The sequence below is a fragment of the Myripristis murdjan genome, chromosome 12 (assembly GCF_902150065.1).
Source record: "Myripristis murdjan chromosome 12, fMyrMur1.1, whole genome shotgun sequence".
NCBI lineage: Eukaryota > Metazoa > Chordata > Actinopteri > Holocentriformes > Holocentridae > Myripristis > Myripristis murdjan.
Window position 1 is genome coordinate 3,761,557 of NC_043991.1, and position 27,405 is coordinate 3,788,961.

The 27,405-nt window shown below is 41.2% G+C and overlaps 1 protein-coding gene across 1 annotated transcript in view; it reads left to right on the plus strand.

Annotated features, from left to right (window-relative positions):
• The window catches only part of lpar1 (lysophosphatidic acid receptor 1), a 62,535-nt gene extending 47,767 nt beyond the window's left edge, over positions 1–14,768 (plus strand). Inside the window, exon 3 of the mRNA XM_030064629.1 lies at positions 13,190–14,768. Coding sequence (XP_029920489.1) covers positions 13,190–13,509 — 320 coding nt within the window. The 3' untranslated portion in view covers positions 13,510–14,768. The remainder of the gene's footprint in view (positions 1–13,189) is intronic.
• Positions 14,769–27,405: the final 12,637 nt, after the last annotated feature.

The following is a 27,405-nucleotide window of genomic DNA, read 5'->3' on the forward strand; positions in this document are numbered from 1 at the left end:
AACAACAGGAATCTATAGAACTTGTCTTTTTGTCTCAAAGTCTCAAAGTATTTATTGTCATGTGCACAGAAAGAAATGAGTTTCCCTGCCCAATGAAATTCTTACTTTGCTGCCCACAATGAATGCCAGTTAAACAATAAAGAATAATAATAGTAAAAAAAAATAAATAAATACAGAATAGTCCTATGATAAATACACATTTAAATTTTTTTTTTAAAAAAAAAAGCAGCATGTGGGAAATACACAAGAAATATTAACTATGCAGAAGAGCATGACAAATGTATGTACAAATATATATACAAATGTATGTGCAAATGTATATACATATGTGCAACAGAAAGATCAGCTATGTGTAGCTGTCAGCAAAATGTGCACAGGGTTAGTGTTAGTGCACCACTGTAGTGTATTAGAAATGAAAGTTCACATTTTATTTGTATTGTCTAATGTTGATATTCAACTTTTTGAGTCTTTATAGTCAAAGCAGATTAGCCTCATATGAAATGGTCCAGCGTAAATATTATGGGGTTGTCATGATTTCTGTTTTACATAGAAAATGGATTGAAATGTGCGTTCGAAATCACTCGCAGATTCACAGTTTTCTTGTGTTTTGTTTTGGGTTTTTTCCCTCCCCACCTTCTCCCTCTCCTGTTTTTTGCCTGCAGGGAGACGGGAAAATACTGTGACTGTGGAGCAGCCAGTGAGGTGCATTAAAAAAAAAAAAGAAACATGGCATTTATATCACATTGACACCAAGAAGAAGAAGAAGAATTTGAAAATGTAAATGACAGCTGTTCAGGCTGAAAAGCATTGAGCTGTTTGTCTTTGCAAATCAAGACTCACAGAGTACTGGAGAGAAAAAAAAAGTTTAAAGTGAAAATCAAAGTGAATGGTGGATTTGGAGAATCGTGACAGTACAAACACAACTTGACTCTGTTACAGTAAAAGGCGCCTGTCAGTTGACCTCTAACATGGTATTAACTAGGCTAATACTAACTTTATACTGAGTTGATATAAAGTTGATGTTAAGTTGAATATTAACAAGAAACAGAACAAATAAACTGATAAACTTCAGTCCTTATTTTCACTGGACCAACTAACAAATTAAAAAAAAAAAAACATATGGTGAGTCTCAAATCGCGCACTTCCGTTAGTGCACTGTCTGTAAGCACACTTAGCTGACAGTACACTTACCGGCACAGTGCGCGAATTTCGACATGGAAGGGTGTCTCAATTGGTGCACTTCCCGTTGTGCACTTACCGGAAATGATGATTGCCACAGTCAGCCGCGGCTCCGGTCGGCATCAGGCGAGCCGACCGCGGCACTGGCCGCTCACCTGTCAGATCCGGCACACCTGACCGGGTGGGTGCGGTACCAGCCGGAGCCGCGGCCGGCCCGCCTGATGCCGACCAGAGCCGCGGCCGGCTTTGGTTTTCGGTGGTAAAGTTATCCAGAAGTAGACGTGTACACATCCTATCTTCAAAATAAAAGCATCACCACTGCTTCTAAGGTATTAGAGTTTTATTTTTGTAAACAACCGGAAGTGACTGTACTTTGCACAATCGCTAGCTTGAGAGTTATCCGAAAACGTCGAAGCAATTTTCAAAACAGACGTTATTTGGACAAACTGACCACATATTTGGAATCTATGTGGTTACTTTCTCGCCTGAAAAAAAATTAAAACTTAATAAAGTGACATATTAACAGTCGTAAAACGAAAAGTCAAGTCAACTTTTTTAGGTAGCTCCTTCCGGTCAGTGGTGCCGTGAGGGTGAGAAGTGTCCGTCGCTCCACACTCAACTTTCTGACCGTTTTGAGAGTACATCCGGGTATTTGCAGTGCGCTGCATTTTGTTAGTATTTTCAGTGTGAATGCACTTATGCACTCAAAGTACTAAGTGTAAGTGCAGAAGTGCGCGATTTGAGACACAACAATAGACTGTGTTCATACTGACTTAATAATCTAAATAAAACAATATTCTGAGTTGCTTATGGAGCTTTTCCGTTCATATTCCTCGCTGCTGCGTACCTCTTTGTTGACCCTGCCGGCTGTTTTCTTGCATTTCTTGCAAAGCATCGTGCTGCAGGACATTTTTTTTTTTTTTTTTTTTTTTTTTTTTTTACGAGAGGAGATTAAAGCAGAGCGTGTGAACAGCTGCAAAAACTCGATAAAAGGTGTGCACACGGCGATAACCTGGCCCTCAGTAACCCAGCTAACATCAGAATACACCACACGTCTTTATGCAGGTTTTACTTACTGATTATGACTTTATTCAGGTTATAGTCATGAGAAAAGTATTTGTAGGGTCGATATTACATATATTATCCATATTGTGACATGAGAACAGGCGTGAAGGGTTTTGGGTTTGTATTTTGTCTTTTCCTGGATTTGAAAGCCGCATTACAGTGAAGGGATATACATTTTATCACTTTATACATCTCACTTTACTAACAGCTGTTCATCAAAACCCTACAGTGTGTAAATGTTGGATTAAAGCACTAATATTCATCGTGACAGTGCTAATGTGGAGATATCGCAACGTTTGATTGTGTCCGTGCCACCCAGCCCAACTTTTGATCTGGTTAACGTCAGAATATTGCACATACAGGCCCACACACACACACACACACACACACACACACACACACACTGAACCTCCGCTTGCAAACTTTGTCACCTCGGTCACGAGCTCACGCCACCGCGACCCCAGCCTCCGCTATCAGGCAGCATAAACACTTGGATTTTGAAGTTGAACTTACATACAATCTGCACAGTGTGTGTGTGTGTGTGTGTGTGTGTGTGTGTGTGTGTGTTGGGAGGAAGAGGGGGGGTGTAATTGATGTGGGAAAGTGTTGGTAAAGAAAAGAGAAAAGTCTTCTTGGTAAAACAGGAAAGCCGCTGGGCCAATTCAGAAACATGTCGTGGCTTCCTCTGTCCGCTTCCTTATTTCAGCGGGATCATGGTTATAACCACAGAGAGAGAGAGAGAGAGAGAGAGAGAGAGAGAGAGAGAGAGAGAGAGAGAGAGAGAGAGAGAGAGAGAATGAGAGGAAGAGAAAGGGAAAATGTGGAAGTGATACTTAAAGGTGATGAGACGGTGTTTGTGAGAGAGATTTATGACGGAGAGAGAGAGAGAATGGAGTGACCACAGAGAGAGAGAGAGAGAGAGAGAGATTAAGGGAAAAGAGAGGCCGTAAGACACACAGAGAGGATTGAGACTAGTAATTTACTGGTGGGTGTTTTCTTTTTTTAGGCGCCTGGGAGAGGAGAGCATTAGTGGAAACTCTAAGCCGCCGCAGAGACACACATGAGAAACGATAAGTGTAAGGCGGCGGGCCGTCACACACACACGAAAAAAAAAAAAGAAGAAAAGATAGCCCAACATGAAGACGTCAAACCAGCCGAGCAGCGCAGTGTGTCAGCGCTCAGCCTGACAGACGCTTCTCATTTAGCTTTACTCTGTCCCAGCTGGGACTCCCTCAGAGAGGAGTCCTCAGTCTCACGGGACGTCAATCCGTGTATCATTCGTTCTTTCTATTTTCAATTGCCAATCAAAAATTAAAAAATGAAAAAGTGACTGGTTATTTTATGATTTGTTTTTTAATCTAACACCAAAATCCAAAATATGCCTGGTTTTTCATAGTTCAATTTTAGGCTCGGATCAAAAATGCGAAATGGAAAAACGGGAATCAGGACTGAATTTGATTTTATTATTTAATTGGTCCGGTTTACGTGACCCAGAAGTTTGGTAATGAGCGGTAGCTCACAGCAGATCACAGCAGCCAGGAGCATTCAGTCCCGCCACCCTGATCACCGCCACCATGGATAGTTATTAGTGTTGTTTCGAGGACCAAAGCGTGTGGCTCTAAAAGAAGAGGACATGACAACCGAAAAAATCAGCTGAGCTGAGCGGCACCGGACGCTCACCTGTCAGATCCGGCAGACCTGACCGGGTGGGCGCGGTAGGGTACCGTCCGGTGCCAAAAAAGGCATATTTTGGATTTTTGTGTTAGATTAAAAAACAAATAACAAAATAACCAGTCACCTTTTTCATTTTTTAATTTTTGATTGGCAATTGAAAATAGAAAGAACGAATGATACAAGGATTGACGTCTTGCTCAAACAGGAGGTTACCCAAAAAAAGTCAGAAAAGACAGAAGAACAGTCCTGACCTGCTGAGAAACACAGTGAGAGGTGTGCAGGAGTCACTCAGCGTTTGTCCGAGCGCAGGCCGCGGTGTTCAGCGTTAATCCCAAATCACTTTGTCACTGACGGGACGCTGTTTTTTTTTTTTTTTTTTTTTTTAAACTTCTCTCTCTGTGACAAGACAGAAACTCAAAGTCTCCTCCACTCAGAAATGTGATTTTCTTAAGTTTTATCACCTGAAAAATGTCTGACCGTGACTCTCCTGACTTTTCACCAGAGAATAACAATAATAAAACTTTATTTGTATAGCACCTTTCATACAAGAACTGCAGCTCAAAGTGCTTCACAATAAAAAGAAGAACATTTGAAAACCTTAAAATAAAACATTAAAAAGAATAAAACACAGCACAGGGTGGAATTAAACAGAAAAATTGAAATAAAATTTGAAATAGAACAAAAGATGCAAATAAAACAATAAAAGACAACAGTGTGGAATAAAATAGGAGCTGGTTAAAGGCCAGAGTGAAAAGGTGGGTCTTTAATCTTCTTTTAAAGATGTCTAGTGAGCTGGCTTCCCTGATGTCTAAAGGTCGTGTGTTCCAAAGCTCAGGGGCGTAAGAGAAGTGTTTTCACACTCGGCTGCTGCAGGTGGAGGTGTGTGTGCCCACGCTCCGAAAATCTGAGATTTAAACGAGAGTTAGTCCAGCTAGATTTACAGATCCCACAGCCAATCCCATCATCTGACAGGGTGCTGCTTTGCATATCATTAGCATATAACATTTGCATAACAGCTGGTTGTGTTTTATTTTCAACAAAGCAGCAGCTTCACATGAACAATGTCAGTGTAACTAAGAGTTTTGCTGAAAAAATAATAGTAAAAGGTGGCAAACACTAAATGGACTGCATTTCTAAAATATATTTTTTTTTCTCATGCTCAGATTATGAACAATGGTGCAGTTTTCACGAGTGTCGCAGGACTTTTTTTTTTTTTTTTTTTTTTTTTTTTTTTTGATGTTCCAGCATGTTCCAGCATGTTCCAGCAGGGGATAGGCTCTAGTGAGGATAAGCGGTTTAGAAGATGAATGAATGAATGAATGTTCCAGCAGAGTTCTGTAAAAGGAGTATTTTATTTTGAAAAGATCAACTAGACCAACTGGAAATAGCTGCTTCACATGAACAGTTTTAGTGGCACAGAGACATTTGCTGAAATTATTTTTTCATGGCTAGATTTTAAAATATGGCACAATCTTCAGGACAGTCACAGGTCAGGACATCCCGTGTGAGCACAGCTCTGGTTATGAGCCAGTGGAGGGGGGCAGGGCCTATTTGCATATTTATAGATCTGTGCATTTTTAATGAGGAGAAGATTTAGAGTTATATTTAAAGCACAAAGGGATGTTTTTCATGTAAAACACTTCTAAATATATAAAACTGATGAACACAGAAGATTTTTATGGGCTTTAAGCACAATGTCTAATTGAAGCTGAAAGTGACTGAGCAGCAAACAGCAGCTCTGAGGTCAGTGCTGCAGGTTTCTCTGCTGTCTGAAGCTCATCATCAGACAGTGATGGTGGTCTCCATAGGGGGCGCCGGCGAGCGTCCGCTCTGCTTGTCCCACACACAGGGACGCTGCTTCACCTCAGGGAGCTCAGATGGAGTCCTGATCTGCTCGGGAGCTTTCACTCCGTCTCCTTCCTTCTTACCTGGAGAATCCTCCATTAGAACAGCAGCCCACCAAGGTGGGACACACCTGGCTGTTAGAGGGGACGGGAGACGGCACTCTGATTGGTTCACTGCATGTTACGCCCAAAACACAGCCAGGATTCATGAAGATAGATAGATTGATAGATAAAACTTTATTCATCCCTGAAGGGAAATTCAGATATCCAGTAGCTCATTCAAGACAAGAGGTATTGAGATAGACACAGGATATAATAAGTTAAAAATAAGTGCAAAATAGCAAAATACAAAGAAGAGACTCAGGACAAGCCTTTTTTCAACCAGGCGCCTGGAGCAAACACACCTTTTCTGCTGTTAAAAGAGCAACAGTGGACTTGAACACACTGAATACACTTGTACTCTTGGATTGTTGAAGTAGAGCCCTCCGTGTTGTGACGTAAATGTGAAATCAGCTCCTTCTTAAGCCACTTTTATTTTATTTTTTTTCCACATCTCCGTCCTCAGACACAATCAACAACAGGCACGGAGTTGAACGGACGTAAAAAAAAAAAAAAAAAAAATGTTTCCAGTGACATTTAAGAGACAATATAATAAACCTCCCAAACGATGACAGACGCATTTTTGCCTCTCGGAACAAACATGACACCATCGGCCCTCGGAGCGAGCTCTTTCCCAACCGGCAGAGAGTCCGATGAGGAAAGAGCTGCCATTTCTTCATCCAGAAAACGGAGGAGGGAGGAGGGAGGGGGGGGGGAGGGAGGGGGGTGTCATGCAGAGCCAATTGGAAAGCGGACCAAACGAGCTCCGAGTCATTGTTCATAATCTTCTGTTCTAGCGGTACAAAGCAAATCGCTGTGACACCGAGGATCAGCCCGCCGAGCCGCCTGTAACCGGATGAAACGAACACGGAAACCGACTGAACTCCGATTTCTTTCTTTCTTTCTTCTTCTTCTCTCTCGGTTCTGTCCTCGCATTTCTTCATCGTGTTGTAGTGTCTTTCGTCGTGTGCCACGCCATGTGCGTCCTTGTGTACGTCTACTGTGTGTGTGTGTGTGTGTGTGTGTGGCAGTGCAGAGTCTCCATTATTCCCTTATTCCTGTTCCAGTCGTTTTTCTGTCCTCTCTCTCTCTCTCTCTCTCTCTCTCTTTTACTCTGAAATTGAAAAGTGAGAGGATGGAGTGTCTTTGCACATACACACACCACCAAACACTTTTTTTTTTTTTTTTTTTTTTTTTGGAGGAAAATCCTACTAATGCCTGTGCTGCTGAGGTTTAAGAAACTTAAAGGCCCCTTCCGCTCAAAAAATGTGGTTTTCTTATTTTTCTGTCCCGTAAAAATATGAATATGACTTGAGTCTGTGCAAAGTCTGTCACCAGAGAGGTGTTTTCACCATCTAATGAAATAATAATCTAATAAACTAATAAGCAGAGGCGTAAACTGATCCTCTCACATCTTGTGCTCTTTCCTCCCTTCCTCACTTCCTTCAAACCACATCAAGTGTGTGGTCGTGAGGTAACAGCGTCTTTTTGAACCTCTGCTTTTATGTAATCCGCAAAATAACCAAGGATCAAAGACGGCACCGAGTTTTTCATTTTCCATACCTTTCCAGTTTTTTTTTTTTTAATTTTTTAATTTTTTATTTTCCAGGCCTGCTAAGGAACCCTGTTTGTTTATTTTCCTCCGCTCTCTCGTCCTCTCTTTCCATCTCTCCTCCACTCGCGGCGTCAGCGGTGACGAGGCAAAAAAAAAAAAAAACGCCTCGCCAAAAAAACTCCCTCGCTTCTTCCATAAACAAAAACTCTGGATCACCCTCGGCGGACCTCGTGTCGCAGGAACGCCGCTCCGCTCTGTGTGCCACGCTTCCCTCGTTTGGTTTTTTTTTTTTTCGCAGGTTTGGGGCTGAACGTGGATTCAGAGGGGAAATGAAAACGCTCATTTCTCAAGCGGAGAGTGAAACTTCTCGGGACCTGGCCTCAAAAATTCACAGAAACTGAACCGCCGCCACGGTCTGGGGGAAAAACAGAGTTCTCCCTCTTCTGCAGTGACAGGACATGGAGAGTTTTTTTCTTTTTCTTTTCTTTTTTTTTTTGGCTTCAGGTCCTACATGCCCTATCAAACATCCTGCATTCCTCTCTCTGCTCAGACCGACTGGGTTCGATTTTAAAGACACAGAGGAGGTTTTGTCAAAGTGCAGATGAGGGAGAGAGAGAGAGAGAGAGAGAGAGAGAGAGAGAGAGAGAGAGAGAGAGAGAGAGAGAGAGAGACAAGATACTGAAAGAAATGTGTGTCCCGAGAAACTGTGTGTTTTCATTTGGGATGCAGATGTAATTTAAAGGATCAGATATCGTACTGATTTTACCAGTCCAGCAATAGCCACACACACACACACACACACACACACACACACACACACACACACGCATTCTCTCTTCTTCTGCAGTGCCGTCCCGGACGCACGGCGCTGATTACGTTACGGCGCCCCCGGTGGCGTGTGCCGGTACCGCAGCCCGAGTTAGAAACCTCTGCCGCCGCGTGAGCCGAATCGACCGGCGGGTGGTTGAAACCGCGTCGACGTGCGCTTGGTTTGCTTTTCAAAACTGCAAAGCGGTTGCCATGGCGACTTGCACTCCCACACTGTTTGGATGTGAAGCCACTTAACCTGCCGTTCAAACAAACTGCGTTGAAAAAACATTGATAGTTTATGCATTTTTGTATATTTTCACTCTTTGTTAAGATGTATTCTGTGGTTTATGACAGCTTCATGCAATCTTGCAGAATAATATAGTAATAATGAATATAATAATACGACTAATAATCAAAATAAAAGAGCTCTGGTATTGGCACCCAAAGTCCAGGTTTTGTATTAAAACTGAAAAAATGGATGGTGCACGACTAGTTTTCAGTCATGATTTCCTGAAGTTCCTGCCCTAAACGGAGAGCAAAGTATGAGACAGTTTCATTACTTTTTACATTTTGCACCAGGTATAAGAAAGTGTGAGAAAATGCGAAAGAAAAAAAAATTGGAGAGACTGAAATCAACATAATTAATGATCAGTGTGTCTAAAAAGCTGTCTGCATTGTTTCACCGTGCTGCAGCAGTGCTGTGGTTTCGTGTGTGTGTGAAAACAAATTGTTTAGAGGCGGACAGATTGTGTGTTTGACCCCCAGTCTGTTGACTTGGCTGCTGTGTCGGTTCCCGTGGCGGCGGTGGTGTTTCTGCTGAATCTCTGTCGTGATGAGGCCAAAATGTTTGACCGAGAGACAAATAGTTGGGATAGTTTCACCGCCGGGCCGTGGATGGTTTTGAGAAATTTATCTAACTCCGGAGACTCTGCCTGCATAGCTGGGAAGTGAGGTCAAGCCTCGCGCTGCAGCTGCTGCCTGCAAAACAGCGAGGGAGAACAGGCGCGTCCACGTCGTCTCCCCCTCGCCTCCGTCTGCTCGTTTCCCATCAAGGCTCTCCGAGTTATCGCCTGTGGTCTTCTCTTATCTCTCTGGACCTTCTCCCTGCTGCACACTGGCTCGTAGGTTGCGGCTGAGGTCCATCAGTGCTGATTCTGTAGATGTAGTTTTTGTATTTTGGGGTAAGGCGGTTGTGGTAAACAGGGTTTCTGATCGATGTCTGACCCTGTTTGCACTCAGGAGCCGTCTGGCCGAGCCATTAAATCTCTTGCAAAATTAATGTTGACAAGTTTTAATGTAGTTGGTTTCATCCCTGCTTGATTTACTCCATTTTTGTATCCCTGCCCTGACCTCCACTTGACAGCTCCTGGCTATGAAAACTCAAACTATACAGATAGATAGATAGATACAGAATATATTTGCTTCATATTAATTTACTTTTCCTAATTTAACGGGGACAGCCAGGTTAGGGTTGTACCCATCGGTTTTTCATTGGGGTCGATTTGACCTCCAGGCTGTTTCACTTGTATGAAACATGCAGGAAATATCATAACATTTTGCACACATTGGTGTTAGTTGTGTGGGACACTGAGGAACTCGAACATGACATTTATAATCTGCAAAAAACTTCCCTCTGCTTTAGAGCCCTAACAGAACCACACCTGCACTGTTAGAAAAAAAAAAAGTAAGTTAAAAAAAAAAATGTTATTTTCTGGCAGAAAGGGAACCAGAAAATGACTAAAATTAAAAATAAATACATAAAAAAAAAACAAAAAAAAAACAGAAAAGTGGTGTAAAATTAAATTAAATCCACCAAGAAACTGTAAAAAAAAAAAAAACTATTTATCTGTAGCAAAAAAGCACACTATTACTGTACTTTTACAAGCATTATTTGTATAATTACATGAAATACTTTACTTTTAACATATATTAATTGTAAGAATAGTGCCATACATTACTAAAAAACAAAACAAAAGCTGAGGTACAGATAATTACGTGTTTTTTCAATCAAAATATTGTAAGCCTAAGATCATTCATGTATAAAATACATGAATAACACATAATTTTACGTCGAGAAAGTGTTATTAAATTAAACTTTTCTAACAAATAAATGATCCCTCTGAACATTTGTCTAAAAGTTTTGATTTCAGAGTGACATTTGGGAGGGAAAAACATGATTCACACAAAGTGTATAAAGTGTTGCGTTGGGCAGGTTATGTTTTATTTAAAGGGTTATTTAGGTCAAAAAGACATAAAGTATCCGACACAGGGTAACTTGAGTCTTTTTCTGGAGGTTTAAATTCCTGGGGTTACTTACTGATTTTGACCCCATCCCATGACCTCCCTGGTATAGCGCCACCTTCAGGCCAGACTGTCTGTTTGTGAGATTAGGAAGCTTGGATGATTAAACCAAACCTAATCCAGTCCAATCTGCTGAGTCAGAGTTTGCACAAAGTTACAAGGAGGCATTGAAGGTGGCATTTAACACATCGTGCATTTATGTGGGAAGGATTTGTGTGTGTGTGTGTGTGTGTGTGTGTGTGTGTGGGGGGATTGCTATAATTATTGTTGTTTTTCATTGTACATAGCAGTTATCCCATGACTCAACCTCCCTCACCTCTACAGTAAATTTAAAAAATATGTATTTATATTGTGGAATGAGGTCAGTCTTTCTCATTGTGCACTGTGAACTAAACAAGATGCCAAAAAACATCTTTAAAACTTGTAGAAGAAAGTAAATGTCAGCGTTGTACCTGTTGGAGAGCTGCAGACGAGGCTGCAGAGCGACGGTGGTCAGAGTTCAGAGGCTGTCTGAGGTCGAGGCTTCGGCGCTGGCTCGGGCGGGAGGCGAGGCAAGGATAATATTTAATCTGAGGACCAAGGAGAGACCGGGGCCTTTGCAAACACGCCGAGTCCATCAATCTGGATTCAACAGATTTCCCTCGCTGTGCCAAACCACTGTGTGGATGTACACTGAAAACACAGAAAGTAGAGTAGAGAAGTTAACCCCAAGCCCTGAGTAACATGTCAGAAATAAAAGCAAATGATCTCAACTGTCTGTATTTGTGGCACACAGAAGCCTGTATTTCTCAAATGGTTGGGAGAAAAAAAGGTTTTATAGCCGTAATTTTGTCCAGTGACCCCAAAATAAAGGTCCGAGCTTATACTGTTCAGTCAAACTAATGGATGGCATAGGGACTTACAGTTTCACGCTCAGTATCGAGATTGAAAGAAAAGAAAAGAGGGACTTTGAAGATTTGAGATTGTAACTTGCGACAAACAACCACAAACTGTGCAAAACATTTGGTGCTAACATCTTTCAGTGTGAGGGCAAATTCAAAGAGCGTAAAGCCGTTTTCTCATGTGAACTCAGGAGATCGTCCGTGTTAGACGCACTCTCTCCTTTTGCAAATACTCCTTTTTGTTTAGGCGAGGGAAGCAGCATGCAGGAGGCAGGATGTGACGCAAAAACATCGCTGCAGAAACCAATAGTGCATGCATTTGGACGTCTCTGCAATATCAGCAGAAGAGTGGAAAGCAGGGTCAAATCTGACTAATGTCCAGCTGATTTAGACATTTGCGTTCTCACATCCAGCTCCTCCGGTAACGTCCAGATCGGTTCAGGGTAGCAGTGCGTGTGGGAAAGGGACTTAAGTGATCAATAAATTATTTCAACGCAAATGTACCAGGCCTCTCTAATGTCTTGGTTTCAAATTCGCTTGATGTTTTTTTGGCTTTCCCACATAAGAGCTTGTTCTTGTTGCGTTTTCCAAGAAGAGGCATTCAGCTCAGCGCCATAATCCTCAGGAGGAGAAATGTGGTTGCAGCACAGAGTAAAGCATCACACAGAAAGTACAAGAAAAAGAGATCAAAACAGAAACGAGAAAGTGTACAAGTTCTGCTAAAGTCTGGGAGATTTCTGTCAATGAATTTTATTGCAGTTGGAATAAATCAGTGTTTTGGGGATTTTGAAGTCCCACGGCTTCCAGAGACCCCAGATATGTCCTGCTGAATTCCATGGGAAAGTGTAAAAAATGACATTCAATACATTTAGATATTTGCAGTTTGCGGCATCGTGGCTTAAAATATTTCATTGCATGGAAGTGTGATGTCGCTTCAGTGCAAACATGTAGAAGACATTGTCATACAGTATGGAAAAGTGTGTTTTTTTTTCTAACTTTGAAGCTTCTTAAGGAGAAATTTAAAGGAATACTTCAACATTTTGGGTAAAATCCCTTTTTTCCGATTTCCCCAGACTGAGACGAGATGTCAGACACCATTTTCACCTCTGTGTGTCCAGTGGCTCGGGTCCTATGATTAGCATTTCATGTTAGCTTAGCATAAAGACTTGAAGTCTATGGGAGTCGTTAGCCTGGTTCCATCAAAGTGAAAAAATAAACCTCCCAGTGTCTCCAAACATCTTGGAATTTTCTTAAAACGTTCTCCTAAAATATCACTTTAGGAGAGCTTAAGTTATGCCGGTTTCCTGTACCTTTAGCAGTGAGTGGATCACTGTAATAGATGGAAGGATAAATTTGTTAAGCGGCTATAGTTCCACCATCTAATTTCTCCTGAAATGATCCTAAAACTCATTTTTAAAAAAACAAGAAATCCACATGACACACAGTGCAAATCAGACAACTTCAGAGTTGCTGTAAGGTTTATATTTTCACATTGACACACTCCCATAGACTTCAAGTCTTTATGCTGAGCTATCACGAAATGCTACCCACAGGATCTGAACCACTGAGGTGCAAATGGTGTCCAACATCTTGTTTCAGATGTACAAATGGTATTTTGCCCAAATTGTTGGAATATTCCTTTAAGGGAAAATCAGAGTTGAATGGGTGAAACGGTGAAGGCACTCCTGCCCATTTTTGTAAAAAGCCTCTGTATTTTTACCATCATCCCTTTCCAGAAGTGTTTTCTAACCATCTCTCCTCTCCTTCTCCTTCTCCTTCAGGTGCGTTCATCGTGTGCTGGACGCCCGGCCTGGTCCTGCTCCTCCTCGACGTCTTCTGCGCCAGCTGCAACGTCCTGACCTACGAGAAGTTCTTCCTGCTCCTGGCCGAGTTCAACTCAGCCATGAACCCCATCATCTACTCGTACCGCGACAAGGAGATGAGCGCCACCTTCAGGCAGATCCTGTGCTGCCAGCGCCAGGAGAACGTCAACGGGACGGCCGCCGAAGGGTCCGACCGATCGGCGTCGTCCATCAACCACACGGTGCTGAGCGGCGGCGGCATGCACCACCACCACCACAACGAACACTCGGTGGTGTAACGGTGTCGCGGCGCAGGAGATTACAGAGATTAACCCGGTCGCTCGGTGGTTAATCTCTGTGCAGGAGATACTGAGGAAGAGAGGATAAATGGCGTTGAAGCTAAACCAAGAGGAGAAGATGCTTTGACGAAGGGGGGGTTGATGGGAAATGTGGTGAACGGATCGAGAGATGGACTGAAGACGGGAATTAGAGGAGGCTGAGATGAAAGTGCAGAGATCGATGTGGTGGAGAAGAGGATGAAGAAGAGGATGATGGCGGCTATGAAGAATGAATAAAAGAAATAAAGAAGAGACAAATACACTTCATCTGTGCGGAGACAGAAAAAGGGGCGGAGTCTGCTCGTCGGAGAGACTCTGACGGGCTGTTAGTATTTTTGTTTAGTTTTATTGTTTTATAATTGTGTTGAATTTGTTGTTATTGGCGATGCTGATATGAACTATTTAAGATGTAATCTGTGAAGTCGAGGTGATGCCAGTATAACCCGCCCTCTCTCGTTCTGTTCTGATCCAGCTTTGCGACCTGTAGCGGTGGGTTTTAAACCGTACCCCCCCACCCTCCAGGATCTGAGAAAAGATTTTTTTTTTTTTTTTTTTTTTAATTTGAGAATTGATTTTGCAGGCTGAAATTACAGATTTCATCCCGTGTTTACAAAGTTGCAGTATTTGGTTCACTGTGCCTTACATTTCAAGGGCTGAGACGTTCATGCAAGCAACATGAAACAGCCGCTGGATTTGGGCGCCCATGGCTTAAAATTAAAATTCTGACAAGTCAGTTGAGGACTTGTCTTAATTTTTCAATTGCAAAAAAAAAAAAAAAAAAAAACAACTTTTAGGTCCCAACCCAGACTTTGAACATTATTCCACTCTCTCCTATAAAACTTAATCTCCATAACTTCATGCTAATCTCGGCTGAATTTCATGATAACATTTTCACCCATATTCTAAGCCCAAGGTTTTAAACTTTTTTTTTTAAATTAAATGTATTTTTTTAGAGACTCAAATGAGAATTATTTAATAGTATATAATTATTCTTGACATGTAGAGACACCAAAAATACCGCAGTGCTATGATGTGAGGCCCATTTGGATCGAGCCCACAGTTTGACTAAACAGACCTAAATTTAATTTCTGCACTACATTAATCGTTCTTCTTTTAATCACAAGTGGTCATATAACTTTTATACGCCGGGGACTCAGTTACTCCAATGTCCCACACGATGATTTCTTATTACTAAAACGCTTTTGTGAAACCATCCCAGTATTTTCTTGCTTTTTTTTTTTTTTTTTTTTTTTTTTTAACATTTAACACACAAAAGATCCAAGATCTGTGACAGGTCTTGAATTGTTTGTTGCCTTTAAGGAATTAAAAACAAGTTGTTCCAGACACCTTGACCAAAAAATATATATACACATATATAATAATAATTAAAATAAATAAGGGCAGGATGGTGTCTTTCTCTGTCGGAGCAGGCTCTGTGCCGCAGTGCATTGCAGAGGCGAGGTGAAGGTCACCTTTTCGAGAAACATATCCAGTGAGCGTTCGCAGAGTTTTGAAGGAATGCGCTCTGTGCCTTGTGCAGTTGTGTGCCTGTACAGTAAACAGTATCTTAGAGCCTTTCTGTCCACGCGGCGGATGCTGTTGCACAGGGGAATGAAGAAATTGTGTCGCCTAAAATAAAAAAGCCCTTAAAGCCAATAGTAATTAAATTCCTTCAGGCAGGGCGGCAGCTGCAGCGGGGTGGGAAACCCTGGCGTGAAGGAACGAGGTTGATGAGGACGGCCACCTGCATGCATGTGGTTTACAAACGCAGCGTAACAGGTGATGCCATTTCAGATTAGACTGCAACGTGTTCACCTGCAGATCTTCTCCTGCAGCTCAGCGTCACTGTGGTGGACAGCAGCTTGCAGAAACCAGCTGGTGTACAGGAGGAGAAGGAGTTGCACTCCAGTATTGTTTATGCAAGTAATAATAATAATAATAGTTTTAAGCTCCTGTGAAGGCAGAAATAATCTCATCGGCGGAGTTAACATGCAGCGGTTGGAGCCTTTCAGAGGGCACGTTAGCTACCCAGCAAATATTATTGGCTCTGGTCAGACATTAATAAAAATATAAATGTCTTTCTAGCTTCTTTTTTCATTCATTCATGCACATGGCGTTCACAGTATTGGCCAACTAGTTAACCTAATTAGTTATGTGTACACTGCAATGTGTCAGTCAGCAGCAGCAAAAGTGCTGCTTCGTGTGTTTTTACTGAGATTCAGTCACAGACCGCCTGGCCAAAGCCAACAAGTTTCCTTGGAGTCTGGAATTTCCCTCATGAGGAAAATTCTTGTGTTTCCTACTGGACATTTTTCTCCAGGGAAACACTCCGCGTGAAGGCGAACCACGAGCAGCCGGCGAAATATAGAGCTTTCAGAGGCAAAATTAAATCAATATATTGAAGAGGCTTTGGGTAATTAGGGCTCGACTGGTTTGGGTTTTCAAAGACTGAGACCAGCTCGCTGACGCTATTGAATAAAGAAAATGCCAAACAAACAAACAAACAAACAAACAAAAAAAAAAAACAGACATTTCATATATTGCTTCAGATATTGGTAGATTAGTATTGAACTTGCACTTTCCGGATAACATTCAGGTGAACAACAATGAGATTACGATGCGAGGGTCTTATCAGCTCGTGGCCTTTTTCCTCGATAATCTGAGACCTTATAGGCTTTCTGTAAAAAATTCTGTGGTTCTTTTGTCTCCGTCCTTTAAAGTTAAACTCAACCAAGATTGAGATTATTTCTGCCATCAGAGGAGCAAAGCCGCCACGAAGTGTTTGTATAGGTCCGACACCAGCGAGGGTCTTTGTAGAAGATTGGAGACTGTACAGAAAAACATTCCAACTAACACACAATCTCAGTTTGAACAAAAAAAAACAGGCACGCACATTAATGATGTGAAGGTATTATATGGTGATATGAAGTAAAGATGTACAACTTATTTTGATTTTCTTTATGTCATCATTTTTTGAGTTAGTAAGCTCATCATAACTTTTACATTTTCATTAAAAGACACATTGTCCTTGAACACTCTCAGGCACTGAAGTGCATTACAGTTTACTTTTATTATAATACTCAGAAAGCCTATTGTGAATTTACATAACTGCAGAGAGGCCTTAAGTCACTCCATCACAGGATGGATTTATGCCTAATAACCTCCTGACTGCCAAAATGTGGAGCATCTCATCTCGATGATGCTCCTGTATGAAGTGCATTGGTAAAGCAAGGACGCACAGTGTCAAAGATGCGAAGCACCACTCTTTATTTGCACCCATGATCTGAAAATCAAATCACAATTTAAACAACCAGAAGCACAAAGAACTGAGCCGCTTCGGTGCATTTAGTCAATTTAATGTCGTAATTTAATCTGTATTTTTGATGCCTGTGGGATTAAGATCCCCTCCTGAATGATTGGGTGTGCTTCAGATTTTGCAGACCCAACGCGACGGCATATATTCCAGTTAAATCATGATGATATCGTCATTGGATTAACATCAAAATGCTGCAGAAGCTCAGAGATTATTTTAAGGTTCGGCCCTGATGAAGAGCCAAAAAACAGATTAAAGTATTGTTTGTTTTCACAGCTACATTTACACAATTGGCATAATAACCAGTAGCTACTGCAGTTCTAATGTCCAAGCGGTAAGCTGGGACAGCCAAATGGAGTGCACCTACAGTTACCCGAGTTTCAGCTGAACCTCACGGTGGTGCTTCGCATCTCAACATTTCCAGGTGACTGCTTTTTTTGTGCTGGGAAACTTAAAGCAGTTTTTGGGTCAAACAGGCAGACAATGCCTCCAGCAGCTCGCAGCAGAATGAGAAACAGGGTCGAAAATGGAAATAAGCTGCATCAGGTAACAACACTACATGAAGTACTCGAGCATCGTCACTTGTCAGGATTGCCCCAAAAAGTTGCCTTGTGTCACGTTGCCTTTTACGACTGAAATGCCTGAATAGAGGCAACGTTTGTTTAACCTTCATTCACCCAGATAAAAGTTGACTGAATGGTCTTTCTCAGCCAAACATTGCCTGCAAAATTCCTGGCAAAACTCCCTTGTTCCTGTTTACCCAGTTTGAGACGAGATGTTTGATACCATCTTCACCTCTGTGTGTCCAGTAGTGTGGTTCCAATGGTTAGCATTTCATGTTAACTTAGCATAAACACTTGAAGTCTATTGGAGTTATTAACCTAGCTCTGTCAATTAAACCTCACAGCAACAAATCTGTTCGCTGTATGGACTGTGTTCTCTCTCTTTGTGTTTGTTTTTTTATTGATATGATGATCCACTGGGTAAATAAGACACCTTCAGAGTTGCTGTAAGGTTTATTTTTTCACTTTGACAGAGCTAGGCTAACAACTCCCATAGACTTCAAATCTTTATGCTAAGCTAACATGAAATGCTACCCATAGGAACTGAACCACTGGATGTACAGAGGTGGAAATGGTATCAAACCTCTTGTCTCTATCTGGGAAAGTTGGGAAAAGACTATTTTGTCCAAAACATTGCCGTATTCCTTTAAGGAAAAGGTTTGGTATTTTTCAACTCAGGCTGTATTAATATGTTGATTTGTACAGAGCAAAACCTCACCACGAGCTTTTCTGAAACTCACCTCTTTTAGCTTTTACACCGTCCAACAGGGAACTCCTTTGTCTTGAGGAAACGTAAGAAGTACAGGCAAATACATGTTGAAACTGTCCACTGAGGAAATGGTTGCAAACTGTTTTTTAACAGGTTTTATTCCACGTGTATTGACATTAATCATCATTTTAATATGGCCTGGGTTGAAAAAAACAGAGGCTGACCTTTGAAGGAGGGGGCAGCTTCTCTAATCTGTTCCGCCACCCGGTTCCTCCGAGGCGATGGAGTCTGGTGATTACAGAGCGGCGGCAGCAACATGCCAGCCGTAGTTTCACTGAGCAAACTCTTTAAATGTGTGGCTCTGGACCCGATCCTCCATGTCTGACGTTCACTGTAACCGTCCTCTAACACAGCATCGATTCAGGTCATATAGTAAACCAACTAAACTCTCCGTCTGTGTATGTTTTTGTCTGTAAGTATGTCATTCCTTGTATACCAGTGTAAGTATATGTGTACAGTATGTATGTATATAAAATATATTATTCAAAGTTAATCACCAAAGGGAAAGTGTTCTGTGTCTGTAAATTCTACTGTGTAATACTCTTTCCAAATGTACTGTAGGTTTTTTTTTTTATTTTATTTTATCTTTTTTATGTCATGATAATATGGAGAATTCAGTTGTGATGTGACCCCGATGACTAATTTTCCTTTTAGACAGTGTTTGCAGAGTTTTTAAGATGTCTGTGACCTGAAAGTAAGTGTGCGTGTTTGTGTGTGTGTGTGTGTGTGTGCGCGCGCGCACAGTGCCTTCCAGTTATCTTCATAAATGTCCTCTGTGTTTCCCAACAAACTTACTTACTCATTTTGCATTTCCTTTTAAATGGAGCAAAGACTAATGCCAGTGATAAAGCGATATTTCACTTTTGCAGAAACTTTTACTTCGTTTGATGGTGTGATGTGTCGGCTCTTGATGCTTATACACCATACGGACTCCAAAAAAAAGCGATTATGTGCTGTGGAAAAACTTTAAGCAGCTAAAAGCCTGGTTAAATTCATGGTATGGTGTCATGGATAAAACGTTTTGCTGATGATGCACATGTGTTTGTAGGAGACTGTCCAGCAAAAATTGACCGCCTTAGGTCGTTTGTACAGCTTATTACAACCTACAGTCATGTTGTCAAGTCAAGCGCCCTCTTGTGGTCCTGTAAATAATGACACTGTGGTGTGGTGATAAAGGAGAGACACAGTTTGCATAAGGACGTTAGTGAGGTGACTTTGACTCAGCCGACCCGACTTCAAACCCGAGCTAAAGCAGTGTTCCTTTTTAGGTAGCTGAACTTTTTGTAACCTTACCACTGACCTTTTCTTAACCTTAACCACACATTTGTGGTGGCTAGCGGGCTAGCTCGCTCAGGAGACGCTGCTTTGGGTCGGATTAGAGGGTTGGGCTGGAGGACTTGTTGTTTGGTAGCTGCATCCTGCAAGAAATCTGTCATATTTTACAAGCTACTTCAGAGTGTAGTTTGTAATATAAACATGTTACACATCCAATGTCTAAGTGAAAATTGTCTACTATGAGTTATCAGTAAGTAAGGGCAAAAAAATTTAGTAATTGTCTCATTATGAACTTTCATGAACTCCTTAAATATTTATGTACTTGCTAAAAAAATTGAAATATTCTATCACAGTATTTTGGCTCACAAATTGACTCTTACAGTCATTTGTTTTATTTGAAAAAGGAAAAATGTCGACTACAAAGACATTTTCAGAGGACGACATGTCTGTACGTTATTACATTATTCCATTTCCATGTTTGAAAACTGTTTTCTTACCAAAGTGAAATATCGCTTTAAAATGCTTTTTGGAAAATACCGCCATGTCTCAGATTTAACAAATCATATAGTCTATAGAAATGAACCACGACAAGGAACTTAATGTGATTTACATACATATACATATATCTATATTTACATTTATAAATAGGGGCCAATATCAATGAATGTCCAGCCAGAAACATATTGTTGATATCCCAACAACAATAAAAAAAAATGACAAATGTCTGAATTATTGTGTGATTGTGTGTTGATTTAATATGAAAGTGTCTTTCTGACGTATGACTGTGTCTTCTCTCTTTGAAAGGAGCCTTCTCAAACAAATTCAGTTTTAAAGGATTATGTAACGTTGAAATTAGACCCTCACTCATGTCCAACCAGAGTCAGAGAAGCTGAATCGTGTCGGGAAAGTTGTCTGGTTAAAATCCTCCGGCCAATGTGGAAAATCTACGTTTGGCAAATGTGCCTCTTTAATTTCTGACCTTTTCTTGTACTTTGTGAACTTCCTGTTAAGAATAAAACAATCTCAAATTGTATTGGAACATCAAGTTTAGAAAATAATATATTATCGTGTCTCATTTCACTTTATTGTCCCTTGAAGAGAAATTTGCTTTACAGCAGCTTGTAAAATACAAGTACAACACATAGTAAAGTAGAAAATAACATACAGAATTACATAAAAATATATATTAAAAAAATATAAAATGTATTAAAGCCAACAGAGGCAGCAAAGTGACACCATGACGCACAGAGGAATTCTCTGTAGCTTTTTTCTCAGCAATAATAATAATGTTAACAATAATAACAACAAATCCCCTTGTGGTTCTGACCATAACGCACCTGGTTCTGTGGAGCACCCGTGTCTCAAAGATGGTCCGAAGTTGAGTTTTGCCTTTATTTCTTATCTGTTTCTCATTGATTTTAATCCTGCCTCGCTGCACATTGATCAGATTTATGACCGTGTGGTTATTGTTTCATTGTTTTATTGTGTGAAGCACTTTCCGCTAATGTATTTATATGAAAAGTGCTGCATGAATTAAGTCTGGTCGATGGATTGATTGACTGATTGAGGACGACATTGTTCCCCTGATGTTTTTCTGGCCTGTTTTCTCAGCGTTAATCAACCTCTGGCTTTTCTCAGCATCTAAACCAAGAGAACAAAGACTTACGACCAAAATACGACCATAAATGTCCTGACTACATTTAAATGATTCATTTTTCACAGGAAATAAAGTCTCTGCTGGCTGTTTTTTATATATTTACTCTGTGCTGGCAGCAACGTTTAGTTTGTTATTAATAAAGGAGCTTGTATCTGTGCTCTGTGTCAATGTCCTGACTTCATTATTAAAGGCTGTGGACAGAAACGTCATATCACAGTAGTTACAGATGTACGCTACAAGCAAATATGTGTGTGTGTGTGTGTGTGTGTGTGTGTGTGTGTGTGTTGGGGTTAAATATTGAACGCTACTGTGAGAGCACTCAGGGCCACATGCGTCATGTGTGACACGAATTAAACAGCAGCCAAATGTTTTTATTGGAAAGAATGTTTTCTCTGTGTTTGTGTGTGTGTGTGTGTGTGTGTGCGCTGTGTTTATTGTTCCATGGCTGTGGAGCACCAGACTCCAGTTGACTGATATATGTGCTCACTACTTCCTGTTGCTCCGTGGACGGGCCAATCAGAGCTCGCGGTGCAGCAGCCACACAGGAAGTTCCTGTGTGCCGTCGCTGAGTGAGGCGGACGTCGCGTCCTCACGGCGGTGTCGACAGAGACGCTCTCTGCGGGTCCCGGCCGGCGGCGCTGACTGACAAACTCGTCCCGGCGGCCTCGTGTCCTCTCGGCGGCGAGGAGGAGAGGACGAAGCGGCAGAGGAGACGCTGGAAACTGAACTGAGGTGTTTTTTTATTCACCCAGATCCTGTTAAAATGTTCATTTCCATCGATGGGAACTGTGATAAACTTCCCGCTCTGCTGCAGCTTCTTTACAGGCCTCAACACTGTCCATCTTTTCAAAACAGAAAACTCCTAGTCAGATAACTCATTCACAAATTCTTCAAATTCACAAAAACAAAACAAGACAGAAAGAAAGAAGGAAAGACAGAAGGAAAGTCTTTCTCACAGCCCGGCTCAGAATACATTTTTAACACACTTTGACATGACTGTGTACCAGTCACCATAGAAACGAGAGAGGAAAATGTAATTTTTCTGCAGCACTGATGTCCTACAAAATAAATGTTATCATTGCTTGTGGTTTACAGTTTCACAGTGTCCCTAAATATGGAGAGCAAATAATAACACGTATCCCAGAACAACATATATAAACAGTTTCCCCTCCAAAGACACAGGGGGCGCCAAAGAGCCCTGTCTCCCTCTGTTATTTAAAAAAAAAAAAAATCCAAGTTTCTCAGGTGCTCTCTGTGGTGGACGGCTACAAATATTTGATCATAAAAAAAAAGAAAAAGTTATAATAATAAGTTAGAATTAATAAAAATGTTTCCATTTTACGTTTCTGCAACGCGACAAATTTGTTGAAATGTTAAAGTTCCTGAACCCAAAATATGTTGCTTATCGACATTTAGACCTCTAGCCAACAAAACTACATGGTTCAAGTTAGGAAAAGGTCATGGTTAGCAGGGTTAGCTCAATTTGGAAGGAGAAGAAGGAAATGGCACAACACAGAGGAAAATAAAGGTGTTAAATGATGCCACTGAAGAGCCATTTTTGGTTCTACCGTGAACCCCTGAGCGAGAGGTTCTTTAAAGAACTATTTGTGTAAGTGGTTCTTTAAAGAAACCTCAAAGTTGCCTCAAAGAACCATCAAAAATGTTCTAGACTATTTAAAGGACTAACTATTTAAAGAACTGTTTTTAAGAAAGTTCTTTGTGGATCCAACTGGTTCAGTAAAGAACCTTTTTAAATGGTTCTTTAGTAATTTTTCAGAATAAAAGGTTCTCTGAGCGTTTTAAATCAAATTTCTAAAGGGTCATTTTTTTTTGTTTTTTGAGTTTGAATTTGAGCATTCGTCCTGCTGGGCTGCGGCAACGGCCGACAAGAAGCTGCAGCAGAGGCGAGTCCCTCCTCACAGAAGCGAGCGCTGAGGTTTCGCTGTATTGATTAGAAATGATGGGAATCAGCACTTTGATCCAGGCTGTGTTGAACAGGTCAAAGGTCAAATAGCACAGTAAGAAACTCCCACACTCCAGCGTGGCAGCAGCTGTGTTGAAACCTTCAGAAACTCTGAACACATCAAACATCCCAACTTCCTCTGCGACTTTATCAAATCACTCTGCTGCAAACGAACACCAGGGGGGGTTACCATGACAACACAGGTTTCTCGTCAGTCTGATTTTCCAAAGAGGCCGAGCCGCCGCTGGAATCCGGCAGGAAGGCTGGAGAGTCCGTTCAGATAAACTCTTTTTTTTTTATTATTTGAAGTAGATAAAGTGAAGCTGTGAGTGAGACGTCGTGGCTGTTTTCTGCAGCCGGCCTCGAAATGAAACCGTCCGTCTTTCAGCTGCAGCAGCGTCTCAGCTACATGATGCTTCAAGCAGAAGAAGCGAACGGCATGCTGGGAGAGAGAGGAGCTGATGACAGAAAAAGAAGAGGAGTAACAGGCCAGGGAGGGGCGGTGAGGAACGTAACTGAGTACAGTTTGGAGGTACTTCCTGTGTATTTGGATATCAGACATCTGTGGCACCAGCTGCTTTGCAAAATATGCAAAACATATTTAAGTTCTTTAGGGATGAGTTTAAGTGCTTCCTGCATCTCTGTGCTTTTTTTTTTTTTTTTTTGGAAAGCTCTTTGGGCATTTTTAAAATTTTGTGTGAAGCACTTTGAGCTGCATTTTATGTATGAAAAGTGCTATATTATTAGAATGTATTGTTGTTGTTGTTGTTGTTTTAAAATGAGCTTCCACTTGCAAAACATATGATAAATTAAATAAATTCTGATGAATTATCAGACTTTAACAGCCTAACCTATAGTACATGGAGGAGTTAGGAACCTTTTTTTTTTTTTTTTTTCAGAATGACTTATTTTTGATGTTTTAGGTGCTTTTACTGTGAATGCATCTCTGCTTTTTTAGTAATATTATTCAGTATTATTTATTTATTTAGTAATATTATTATTGCAGGGATTTGATTGCAGTATTTTTTCATCATGGCTTTGCTATTTTTTTATAAGCATTCAAGTGATTTGAGTACATTTTTCAACACTGGGAAAGGATGCAAGGAAGCAAGGAGAGAGGAGGTAAGGAGGTAGGAAGAAAAATAACAAGTAACTGGTACAGAAAAAAAAAAAGGAGACATTTTCTGTGCATCATGTGATGTGTTTGCAGGGGATCCAGCTGATTTTCCTGCTGCTCTTCTCTCCGAGTTTCATTTCATTTCTCCACTTTTTCTCCCATCAGTTGATCTGATGTCACCGTTTTTGCTGATTTACTGTTTCTGTAACATAAAAGACGTGCGACCTGTCTCTGTCAGTGTTGATGTCGAGCGGCCAAAGACGCCTCGGCTGCTGGAAACCCCCGTCAGACTGACTGCCTCTGATTCCCCTGCGATTTGGACGATTCAGGGTTTTATTTTATTGAGATAAAATAAGTTTCATGTCGTGTTTAAGGGCTTGGCGAGCTGCAGAGAGCAGCATGAGATGAAAAAGTCTTTAGATTACTCAATTTGTTTAGATCTGCTCCTACTTTGGGCTCATGTAGAAGAAGCCTTGTGATAATTGTGTATAATTTGTAGGCATGCATGAGATGAATTCCTACATGCCTACATGGTCAAATTTTCTGAATTTGTTATTTTTCATTGCACATGGGATTATTTTGTTCTATACCAGGTGACCTGAGGGGGGATTTGACAGAATAGTAAAAAAAAAAAAAAAAAGGAAGAAATACTACCGAAAGAGCAACCAAAATAACCAGGATTGAGCAGGATAGAGGGAGGAGGGAGAGGAGAGAAGAAAGAGAGGAGGAGGAAGGAGGGAGGGAGAGGAGAGGGACATGAGGAGGAAGTGAGAACGAGACGCTCTTATCCACAGTTTAGATGAAGGAGAGGAGGCCAAGGCCGCCGTCCACACTGCCTGGTCTAAACAGTTTACACTGGGCATCCTCAACACTCACACACTCACACACACACACACACACACACACACACACACACACACAGATGTCCTCCATAAAGCACATGCTCAGACTTTCTCAGACGAATGCACACGTAAACACAGACAGGCGAAAACACACATTCAGCAAAGCAGACAAACTGACAAAACACAAGCACACACACACACACACACACACACACACACACACACAGAGGAACACACCGGAAAGCAAAAGATCAGTGGATTTACTACAGAGCGGCTCCACAGCACTGAAATGTGTTTTAATCAACACAGAGATATTACTTTGGATCAAATTAATTGCAAATGAGTGCATAGCATAAAAGAAAGAAACACATCTTCTCTGTGTAAATAGCACATATTATGATTTTGCATATCAGCCTGCTAAAGAAAAAATAGTAATAATAAAATGCATGGGAGGTGGATGAACCCTGCAGAGAGAGGTAACAGAAGAAGAAGAAGAAGAAGAAGAAGAAGAAGAAACATTTGAGCTCCAGCATGTCATGTTTTAATGTCTTAATTATAATAATACATTTTATTTGTAAAACACAATAAATCTTTTTTTTTCCTGCCTTCCCCTCTCTGCCATTCACTCATCTAGTCCCTCTTGTGGTGAGTTACGGTACTGCAGCATCCACTTGGCTCAGAATGGGAAATTACTTTGTGTGTGTGTGTGTGTGTGTGTCTGTGTGTGTGTGTGTGTGTGTGTGTGTGTGTGTCTCAAGGGAAGTTTCATGATGAGGTAAGCAGAGAGAGAGAGAGAGAGAGAGAGAGAGAGAGAGAACAGATTAAGAAAAGAAAAAACACTAAAGGGAATTTAAAGATCAGTTCAAGTAAAACCAACAGAGTCTTTATCCCTGTTCCCTCCTGTTTCCACAGCTGCTGCACACATACAAATAATTCAAAATAAATAGGATGTATTACATATTACACATTAACAGACTGTGTGTGTGTGTGTGTGTGTGTGTGTGTGTGTGTGTGAGAGAGAGAGAGAGAGAGAGAGAGAGAGAGAGAGAGAGACCCTCAACGTTCATGCCAAAATCCCCCTTTTTGTTCCTGAAAATTGGCTTTTCGGTGATGTTGGGTGAGTCAGAAACAACTCTAGAAACAGAAAAAAAGAAAAAAAAGTGAAGTCCTGGGGTTTATGGCTGCTCATTGGAAACAGGAACCAGCTCGCGAGAAAACAACTGAGATACTACCTCTAAGAATGAGACCTCCACTGAGAAGAAAGTGAAGCGTTGAGCTGCATCCACAGTGTCCAAGGCTCTCCAAATCCACCAAGGAGGGAAGATGCTCGCAGCTTTAAATCTACAAAAGCCTTTGTTGTCATGGGAGTCAGCGCTTTGCAGGCATAAGGTCCTCATCAGGGCAAGACTCTGCAGGGGACGTTTCTGTGGTTTTTACCATTTGCAGAGTGTGTGTGTGTGTGTGTGTGTGTGTGTGTGTGATGTGGGCATGGATGACGGTGAGGTGGATTATGGTTGTCAAGGTGAGAATAGCAACAACAGCCAAAGAAAGAAGAAGCGGCTCAGAAAATTTAGTCTTTAGATGAATTTTTAAATGCAGATTTTTGTATAAATATTATTGTGGATCTCCATTGGATGTCATGTGAAAATGAAAAAAAGACCCACGTGTAAACCTGTACTCAGTTTAGAAATCGTACACGGTTTAAAAATCATGATTTTGGATTCATGATCTGTGCCCTCAGATTAAGAATCCATGCCGTATGGATTTGTAAACTGTGCCCTCAGATTTCAGGGCAAATTCAGGGCATGGATTGGTAATCTGAGGGCACAGATTATGATACCTGAGTGGATTATAGTTCTATTTGCTCGTGATGTGCCTAATCAGCAAGCAGTTGAATGCAAAGCGTAAGGAGTTTAACATGAAGTGCCAATTATGATGCAAATCACATAATGCACGATAAGTTCTCGGGCGAGGAGCGCACAGCTGAGCTTAAACACTTTCAGACTCGACTGCTCTTTTTTTCACAAATCTGTTTCAGCCTCATTAACTATAAATTGTGCAAACCACTTCCATAAACTGCAGACATGCTCGACCTTTGCTATTAAAACATCTACAAATGGACACATGGGATTTTTTTTCGCCTCCAGAAAACACAACATCCATTTTTCACACGATTCACCACTGGCATGATTTTTAGTCTAGAACGGGTTATTAAAGCAACGATTTGTTTTGGTGTTATTTTGTGCTCTGTTTTTCTTGGGCGGCCCTAAATCCAATGTTGGGTTACTGAATTGGACTTCAGTCATCAAAACTTCACCCCAGCAGCTATTTATTATTTGTCAGTGTAGTCAGTGAGTG